The sequence below is a fragment of the Hyperolius riggenbachi genome, chromosome 3 (assembly GCF_040937935.1).
Source record: "Hyperolius riggenbachi isolate aHypRig1 chromosome 3, aHypRig1.pri, whole genome shotgun sequence".
NCBI classification, from domain to species: Eukaryota; Metazoa; Chordata; class Amphibia; order Anura; family Hyperoliidae; genus Hyperolius; species Hyperolius riggenbachi.
The window spans coordinates 468,304,377-468,314,810 of NC_090648.1; the positions used below are offsets into that span (position 1 = coordinate 468,304,377).

Genomic DNA, 10,434 nt, shown 5'->3' on the forward strand with positions numbered 1-10,434 from the left:
CACAGAGCAATTATGGACTGCTCTCACCAGTTTCGAGCTGCACCTGGGCACTGATAGAAAGTGAATGAGCTCAAAACTGTGCGTAGTAGTCAGTCGCAGTGCCGCTTGGGGGGATTTAGCATTCAACTGGAGAATCCCATCGAATATGAAGAGGACCGTGGACAGGAACAGGGGGGACCCCAAAGACAATGAGCAGTGCCAGCATACTCAGGAGGAGGTACATTTAATGGATGAAGGGCTGCAATAATTTTGGGGGATCTCAGTTCAGGGCTTTACAATAACCAAATCTGAAACCCATTACCTTGTCACTTTGTCACACCTATTGCCATGTAACTGCCTGTAACCCATTGCCTTGTAACTGCCTGTAACCTATTGCCACGTAACTGCCTGTAACCCATTGCCTTGTAACTGCCTGTAACCCATTGCCTTGTAACTGCCTGTAACCCATTGCCTTGTAACTGCCGGTAACCCATTGCCTTGTAACTGCCGGTAACCCATTGCCTTGTAACTGCCTGTAACCTATTGCCTTGTAACTGCCTGTAACCCATTGCCTTGTAACTGCCTGTAACCCATTGCCTTGTAGCTGCCTGTAACCCATTGCCTTGTAGCTGCCTGTAACCTATTGCCGTGTAACTGCCAGTAACCCATTGCCTTGTAACTGCCAGGACCCATTGCCTTGTAACTGCCTGTAATCCATTGCCTTGTAACTGCCTGTAACCCATTGCCTTGTAACTGCCTGTAACCCATTGCCTTGTAACTGCCTGCAACCCATTGCCTTGTAACTGCCTTTAACCCATTGCCTTGTAACTGCCTGTAACCCATTGCCTTGTAACTGCCTGTAACCCATTGCCTTGTAACTGCCTGTAACCCATTGCCTTGTAACTGCCTGTAACCCATTGCCGTGTAACTGCCAGTAACCCATTGCCTTGTAACTGCCTGTAACCCATTGCCTTGTAACTGCCTGTAACCCATTGCCTTGTAACTGCCTGTAACCCATTGCCGTGTAACTGCCAGTAACCCATTGCCTTGTAACTGCCTGTAACCCATTGCCTTGTAACTGCCTGTAACCCATTGCCATGTAACTGCCTGTAACCCATTGCCTTGTAACTGCCAGTAACCCATTGCCTTGTAACTGCCTGTAACCCATTGTCTTGTAACTGCCTGTAACCCATTGCCTTGTAACTGCCTGTAACCCATTGCCTTGTAACTGCCTGTAACCCATTGCCTTGTAACTGCCTGTAACCCATTGCCTTGTAACTGCCTGTAACCCATTGCCTTGTAACTGCCTGTAACCCATTGCCTTGTAACTGCCGGTAACCCATTGCCTTGTAACTGCCTGTAACCCATTGCCTTGTAACTGCCTGTAACCCATTGCCTTGTAACTGCCTGTAACCCATTGCCTTGTAACTGCCTGTAACCCATTGCCTTGTAACTGCCTGCAACCCATTGCCTTGTAACTTTCTGTAACCCATTGCCTTGTAACTGCCTGTAACCTATTGCCTTGTAACTGCCTGTAACCTATTGCCTTGTAACTGCCTGAAACCTATTGCCTTGTAACTGCCTGAAACCTATTGCCTTGTAACTGCCTGTAACCTATTGCCTTGTAACTGCCTGTAACGCATTGCCTTGTAACTGCCTGTAACCCATTGCCTTGTAACTGCCTGTAACCCATAGCCTTGTAACTGCCTGCAACCCATTGCCTTGTAACTGCCTGCAACCCATTGCCTTGTAGCTGCCTGTAACCTATTGCCTTGTAACTGCCTGTAACCTATTGCCTTGTAACTGCCTGTAACCTATTGCCTTGTAACTGCCTGTAACCTATTGCCTTGTAACTGCCTGCAACCTATTGCCTTGTAGCTGCCTGCAACCCATTGCCTTGTAACTGCCTGCAACCCATTGCCTTGTAGCTGCCTGCAACCCATTGCCTTGTAACTGCCTGCAACCCATTGCCTTGTAACTGCCTGCAACCCATTGCCTTGTAACTGCCTGTAACCCATTGCCTTGTAACTGCCTGCAACCCAGTGCCATGTAACTGCCTATAACCCATTGCATGGCTGAATCCCCTCACCTCCTCCCAAGCATTCTGGGAGACCAGGTATATTGTGTACTGGTTTTAGAACTCTGTAAGTGAACATTCTGCAAAGATCAGCTGTCAGTACCAAAGATGTTGCCATCTGTGATACATTTCAGTAAGTCAGGGAGAGGAAAGCATTTACAATGGACAAACTGACTAAATGATTGATTAATTTATATTGTTATGTTATTTTGACTTCAGTTCCTCTTCAAGTACTAAACAAAATGTATGTAGTGTGCAATCCTCCTGCATGTTTTTCTTCTGCTGGTGAAGGCATTTCCTATTCACTGTAACAAGATGATTTGGAGCATTACACAAGACAAACAGTGACCAGTCTGTGTGACACCATGAACATGTCTGACCTCCACAAAGGCGTCCGTCAGGTCACTTGCTCTGTCCATGACGGGCAGGTGGCGCCCAGCCACGATCTTCACCTTCAGTTTCCCCGGCATCTTTTACAGGTTCCTGCAGGACAAACGATGGCAATGTCACCGCACAGTACAATACTCATCCATATATCAGATGTGCAATCAGTCATATTGCAGACCGCCCTCACTTCTTATTGTAGACTAGTTTCCAAGATCCAAACCTGCCCACACCACCGATCCAAAGAGACATAGCAGGAAAACCTCATAGGGAAATTCAGCTAATGTGATTGGGTGGACGGCACCCTCTTGAACTGCTAGGTTTCCAATAGGTTGTAGCAAACTACGCCCACACTATTTGGCCAATCACAACACTTGGTGCTGTAGAAGGTGCTTTGGTTGGAGATCTGCTCCCTATGAGGTTTCCTTCTGTGACCCCTAAACTAGACTAGCACCAAATGTACTGCTCATGCCAAACCTTTTTGAGTCTTTTTATACTATCTAACAGAAGAAAAAGAAATTCCTCACTTTGTTGCAGGTGTTGAGAACTATAGGGCCGGATTATCAGTAACCAGTCTGTGGACTCTGCAAGAGTAATGTTAAATATTTAAAGGGGAACTGATGTAAGAGGTATACGGAGGCTGCCATATTTATTTCCTTTTAATCAATACCAGTTGCCTGGCAGCCCTGCTGGTCTATTTCTCTGCAGTAGTATCTGAATAACACAAGAAACAAGCATGCAGCTAGTCTTGTCAGGCCTGACTTTAAAGTCTGAAACACCTGATCTGCTGCATGCTTGTTCGGGGGCCATGGCTAATAGTATTAGAGGTAAAGGATCAGCAGGGCTGCCAGGCAACTGGTATAGCTTAAAAGGAAATAAACATGGCAGCCTCCATATACCTCTCTCTTCAGTTCCCCTTTAAGTACTGCATCAGTAAAGCCACAGATTGTTCTACTACCAAATTAATCCCCAGTCTAAGATATAAAAATACTGAAAAGTTTTGTACGCGCACTTTTTTTTTAAGCAAACCTGGTGAAAATAAACTTATGAGCTACATCATTGCATCTGTAGAACTAGTCCAAGAAAGAACTTTCCAAGAGTCCATGATTCTTATTTTAAAGACTGAAAACTTTGGTATAAGGTTTATAGGGAACCTGAAGTGAGAGTGATACGGAGGCTGCCCTCTTCATTCTCTAATAACCAATGCGAGTTGCCTGACTTCTATGCTGACACTCAGCCACTTAAAGGATACCAGATGTAAAAAAAGAGTAAGAGAAATGGGGGAGCAAGCATATACTATCACTTGTCCTGATGCCCAGCGCTCCCCAGTTCTCCTGTCTAGCCCCCCATGACCCTCTTCCCGGGTAGCAGGAGCCAGGCTTTACTGCGCAGGCGCTGGCCAGGCTGCTCGCGTCCTACATCATGCACCTGATGACATGCTCATAGAACTCGGAGTCTGCGGGCCGCTGGCCGCGCATAACCTTTTTCGCTTTTCCCTTCTACAAAACTTAGCTTCGAGCTCCCCTTAAACGAAACTTAGCTGTGGCAGGGGACTGGAAGACCGGCGTGGGACAGGATGGCTGCAGGGGGCTGGGAGAAGACCCAGGTAAGTGAATCTTATTTTAATTCAAACAGTTTAGGTTCCCTTTAAAGACTTCCTTTAAAACTCACTTTTTCTGTCAAGCATATGCTCTAACTTAGGCCATTCCTCTTTTGACTTCTGGCCAAGTTGTACTCTTTACTAGATAATAAAAACACACTGCTTCTAGGTATGAATACTGAATACTACCCCACCTCTTGTTCCCCCCCATTCCTTTAGATTGTAAGCTTGCATGGGCAGGGCTCTCCCCCCCCCCCCTTTTGTGTCCTGGAATTTGGTACACAGTTATTCATTGTAATTTTATCACTGTAATTACCAGTTCTGTATTTTGTACTGATTGTAAAATGTAGAGAACCGAGAGCCCAATATAGTGTAGTATGTTAAAACATAAACGAAGTAAGGCAAATCAGTGAGGAAAAGCGTTTTGCAGGCCAAGCCCGCTTCATCAGGCAATAAACGTGGGGACAAAACAGAATTTCAGCAATAGCAGGTATAGCGCTACACCTGCTATTGCTGAAATTCTGTTTTGTCCCCACGTTTATTGCCTGATGAAGCGGGCTTGGCCTGCGAAACGCGTTGCACTTTTTGGGGTACTATATATTAAATGTGATTGCTACTTTTCAGACAGTCTTTCGTGTCTGTTTTATGGAGGCAAGTCCACCACTTCCTCCTAGTAAATTTTAAAGAGAACCCGAGGTGGGTTTGAAGAATATTATCTGCATACAGAGGCTGGGTGTTCCTATACAGCCCAGCCTCTGTTGCTATCCCAAACCTCCCTAAGGTCCCCCTGCACTCTGAAATCCCTCATAAATCACAGCCACGCTACTGACAAACAGCTTGTCAGAGCTGGCTGTGTTTATCTCTATAGTGTCAGTCTGCTGCTCTTCCCTCCTCCTGCAGAACTCCAGGCCCCGCCTGCATCCCTTCCCTCCCTGCTGATTGGAGGGAAGGGACGGGGGCAAGGACCGGAGCTATGCAGGAGGCGGGGGAGCAGCTGAGACTGACACTACAGATGTAAACACAGTCTCACAGCATGGCTGTGATTTATGAGCGATTGCAGAGTGCAGGGGGACCTTAGTGGGGTTTGGGATAGCAACAGAGGCTGGGCTGTATAGGCAGATCCAGCCTCTGTATGCAGATAACATTCTTTAAACACACCTCGGGTTCTCTTTAAAGGTTTTATCCACTTTTATTCTGCTGGCGCCTCTTCTCCTACTGCAAAATGTTGTACTGATTGTGTATTTTGTATGCTGCTGTACACTACTCTCTGTATTATTTTTTACCCCATGTTTATTTCTTACTTTGTACAGCGCCACAGAATATGTTGGCGCTTTATAAATCAATAATAGTAATAATCTATCCAGGAGTGACTGGATAAATTCAATGAGGCTCAAGTCAAATGTGGATCAGCCCACATGCAGAAAATATCAACAACATAATGAAACCAACAAACTTCCAGTTTCAAAAAGGTATCATGAGTATATGCAAATGGTTCTTTGTAAGTGTACATGAAGATGTTTGCATAAGATGTAGCCATATTCAACCCCATTGCTGTCCCTTTAGTTTGTTGGTAGAGTCAATCCTCCTGCCCCCGCCTCCCCCACTACCTGCAACCTGACAGGATGTGACTAACAAGCACAATTTTACTACTTACCCTGCACTGCCGTATGCAACTCGATTGTGCACTGCCTGTCATCCCTCCCCACTGAACAGTTCATGCTTGTGGCCTCAAATACTGCCCTAGTGATCAATCCACAATAGCTAAAGCTGACACTAATTGAGCATGTGTAGGCACCTATGTACATCTATGTAGTTTAAAGAGAATCTGTATTGTTAAAATCGCACAAAGGTAAACATACCAGTGTGTTAGGGGACATCTCCTATTACCCTCTGTCACAATTTCGCTGCTCCCCGCCGCATTAAAAGTGGTTAAAAACAGTTTTAAAAAGTTTGTTTATAAACAAACAAAATGGCCACCAAAACCAGGGCTGTGGAGTCGGAGTCGGAGTCGTGGAGTCGGGCAATTTTGGGTGCCTGGAGTCGGAGTCGGGAAAAAATGCACCGACTCCGACTCCTAATGAATTTGTAACTGTAATTAAAATAGAAAATATGATAAAATGTTCTATTTCTCAGATAATAGTCATTAAAAATAATGTATATATACAGTATATATACAGTAATAGCTGTGCTTTGTCCACAAAAATGAAATAAACCAATCAAAATTAGTTACTTGTGCTGCTTTAATAAAGCAGTCCCCGTATTTTTAAGGTCAGATATACATATCTGATTGTGACTGTATATATGATGTGTACACAGGAATCTCTTATATATACTAAATAACATCTATGCTGTAAGAATAAAGCCTGATGTGTAGCCGTGTCACTAATAGAGATGGTCAACGAGATGGAAATAATTCCGCATTGATGCTGATTTATGCAAATGTATGCACTCCCTTTGCTGATGAAATCAAATAATTTGATATGTTATTAAAATTTGGTTTGGTGACTACAAATTAAAGGGTAACTGAGACGGATGAAAAGTAAAGTTTTATACATACCTGGGGCTTCCTCCAGCCCCCTTCAGGCTAATCAGTCCCTCGCTGTCCTCCACCACCCGGATCTTCTGCTAGGAGTCCTGGTAATTCAGCCAGTCAGCGCAGTCCGGCCGCATGCCGCTCCCACAGCCAGGAACATTCTGCACCTGCGCAATAGTGCTGCACAGGTGTAGTACGCTCCCGGCGGCGGAGTGTGTGCATGCGCACTACGCCCGACTGGCTCAAGTACCTGGACTCATAGCAGAAGATCCAGGTGGTGGAGGAGGACAACGAGGGACTGATTATCTTGAAGGCGGCTGGAGGAAGCCCCAGGTATGTATAAAACTTTAATTTTATCAGTCTCAGGTTTACTTTGTTACAAAGTAGTACTATACTCTACATATGCACTCCCCACAGAGCTGCAGGGAATCCACTGAGAATGCTGTGCACATTGAACACAGAGGTGTTGTCTGTTTACAATCTCCTCATTCCCCTGCAGAGTACCTGCACATCATTCTTACATGTACCCACAGTTACATTGCCTAGGGCCTGATAGATGTTCTTTGTTCCGGTTTGTACCTTTTACAAGTACTCTTACCAAGGACTAGTTTTAGTCTAAAGGGAATAAATATAGTAGTCTACATATCCTTCTCACTTCAGTTGTCTTGTAAAATTCCTAAGCGTTGGCAGTTAAGAGACGAATTTCATGTTACATACTTTTAAGCAACAAAATTGTAATATGCAAATTAGAGGAGTCGGAGTCGTGGAGTCGGAGTCGGTGGAATCCTAAACTGAGGAGTCGGAGTCGGTGGATTTTCGGACCGACTCCACAGCCCTGACCAAAACAGGAAGTATGTTGATGTACAGTATGTCCACACATAGAAAATACATCCATACACAAGCAGGCTGTATACAGCCTTCCTTTTTAATCTCAAGAGATCATTTGTGTGTTTCTTTCCCCCTGCAGCTATCTTCCACTGAAGTGTCAGGCTGTTTCTTCCTGCAGAGTGCAGACAGCTGTGCCTGTATGCAATTCCTCAGTATGTGAAAACCCAGCCAGCTCAGAGGAGGATTTATCCAGCTTGTAAAAGATAATAGAGCAGAGAGAAGCTGCACTAATCTAAATAACATACAGGCAGTGTGCAGAGAGGGGCCTGGAGGGGGGAGATGCATCACAGAACCACAACACTGAAGAACTTGGCAGCCTTCCAGACACAGGCTGACAAGTCTGACAAGAGAGAGATAAGTTGATTTATTACAGAGATGGTGATAGTAGAATGTGCTGTAGTAAGCCAGAGCACATTAGAATAGATTTTGGAACTTGTAGGATGGAAGAAAACCGGATTAAATTTTTGTTACGGAGTCTCTTTAAAGACTGTAAATCCATCATATTACAGTTCCTCTGTTCCTTGTGACAGTTCATGCATGTTAAGACTACATGATTGAGAATGATTATTATACAGAATTGATAAACTATAAGATTGTACAATATGAGTATCAGAAGTTCAAGGATTTGTTAGTGATTTCAGGCATCTAGGGGCTACACACCAAATCTTTGAGGCTTAGTTCAAACGGCAAAACGCAACTGCTAAGCACTTAGCACTGTAATTTACCAATGTGATTTATGCTTTCCCCCGGACCCCCCCCTCCCCTTGCAGCTCTTCAACCAATTGGTTGAATACACCGTTGGATATCCTCAGACAGCTTTGTAAACACTTCTGTCTCCCCGACTGCTTCTGAAGCTGGGTGCCTCTGTACTGTGCATGTTAGCGCACAATCGCGCATGCGTGGTCCAGATCCGACTCGGAGGCATCAGTGCTTCCTAAAGCCTTCCGAGTTCTCCCAGAGGAGGCAAATTTGTATGCAGGACAATAAGGGAGTGAGGACACTGAAAAAGGACCGCGTGGGCTCTATGAGATCCAGCGCCTTTCTTCTCCATACATGAGTATCTGACTTTTTTTCAGGACACTTCAGACTTGCTTGAAGGAATAAGGCACTCACAACTCCTAACTTGAAAACTAAACAGCAATGTCAAGCATATTGTGTGCCACCATCTTGTGGATGGAATTTATAATTAATGACATGGCTGAGACAATAAAGACCACAGTCCTGTGGGAGAAATATATGCATATAGTATATAAGGGCACTGTATATCATAGCTGATTGTAAGCAGGTATCTTAGGACCTATATAATAATGATGAAGATAGTAAGTGCTGCCATCTTCTGGATGGCAACTGTAACAGTGTCATGGTTGAGGCATGAGGCACTAAAGGCGTCCATCTTGTGGGTGGAGCTAATAATGCGTATCATGAGAGGCAGGAGGCACTGGAGGCCGCCATCTTGTGGGCGGGGCATACCCAACCAGGGAGTGAAGGCTCTGTCACCCAGTCAGGTCAGTGCAATGGCGCTGTGGTGGAGTTTAAATGTATCACAGCAGCCCCTGCAGTCTGAACCCTCCGTACTGCGGCGCCCCTGGGTCACTCACCCGCTCACAGGTCCAGCCTTGCAGCTTCTCGTCCCCCTAACATCTCCCTAGCTGCCCCTCACATCCCCACAGCTCGGCACTTCCGCTTCCGCCCGGGAGTACGGGCTGTGCTAGGAGACAGAAAGGGAGGAGTTGCGTTAAGAGCAGAGCTGCACACTCAGCCTACAGCCTCAGCCTGTGGGTGTGAGGCAGACAGGATTCACAGACTAGGCGCTGAGCCTACAGTCACAATGCAGGGAGATCAGGGCTTTTGCTCCACTATAGAGACAGGTTTCGTTACACTGGTTTTGATAATTATGTGCTTGTGATGGGCATCCGCAGGGATGGCAGAGCTCGCTGTATGCCTCCATCCTAACAGTCCATGATGCACAGCTGTGTAGGGAGTGGGAAGCAGGGGCGTACTAGCAATAGGGTATGCAGAGGTTGCGACCTCATCGGGGCCCGAAGGGCCCTCCCTCAACTACAGTATTAGCTCTCTATTGGTCCTGTGCTCATAATAATCACTTATATAGATACTTTAAATAGTAAACTGTTCCCCATCCCCTTCTTGTACCTCTGACACTGTAGTTGCCATTGGCAGGTTTTGGTGCGCCGTATCAATTGTTATGTATAGAGTGCTTGGGGGTGCATTGTATAACTTGCATTGGGGCCCACAGCTCCTTAGATACGCCACTGGTGGGAAGCAATCTGTTAACAGAGTAACCAAGCAGCTCAGGGTGACCCAAACCACTAGTGATGGGTCGTTCGCGAAAGAGCCGGTGTGGTGAAATTTTTTGCAACTTTATCAGATTTTGCAACCGGTTGCATTTATTTATACGTATAGCTATCAGAAAGGGAAACAGTAAATTCGGGCGCCTGAGGCTAGTGGACAAATCGGGCGCCGCCATTCACTCCTATAATAAATATCGTTTAATGGGCGCCCGATAGGAAAAAAGGGCGCCGGTGAAAAATAACGTTTTAAAAGCGGCGCCCGGAGACTTAATGTTTTATTACTGCTTCTCATGATTACACATTATTTAATGATTTATACATTTTTAAATATTATTTTTAAACGAAAAACAGTACAATATTTTTTTCAAACATTATTTTTAAACGAAAAACAGTACTTTTTTTTATTATATTATTTTTAAACGAAAAAACCAACAGGGGGGTCTTAGGTTTAGGCACCAACAGGGGGGTCTTAGGTTTAGGCACCAACAGGGGGGGTCTTAGGTTTAGGCACCAACAGGGGGTCTTAGGTTTAGGCACCAAAAGGGGGGTCTTAGGTTTAGGCACCAACAGGGGGGTCTTAGGTTTAGGTACCAACAGGGGGGTCTTAGGTTTAGGCACCAACAGGGGGGTCTTAGGTTTAGGCACCAACAGGGGGGTCTTAGGT

The 10,434-nt window shown here is 45.4% G+C and overlaps 1 protein-coding gene across 8 annotated transcripts in view; it reads right to left on the bottom strand.

The window, feature by feature from the left end:
• C2CD5 (C2 calcium dependent domain containing 5) overlaps window positions 1–9,144 on the bottom strand; it is a 160,064-nt gene extending 150,920 nt beyond the window's left edge. For all 8 annotated transcript variants that reach the window (XM_068277983.1, XM_068277982.1, XM_068277981.1 and 5 more), the window contains exons 1-2: window positions 9,060–9,144; window positions 2,437–2,539 (exon numbers count right to left, since the gene is read on the bottom strand). In XM_068277983.1, coding sequence (XP_068134084.1) covers window positions 2,437–2,526 — 90 coding nt within the window. In that variant the 5' untranslated portion in view covers window positions 2,527–2,539; window positions 9,060–9,144. The remainder of the gene's footprint in view (window positions 1–2,436; window positions 2,540–9,059) is intronic.
• Window positions 9,145–10,434: the final 1,290 nt, after the last annotated feature.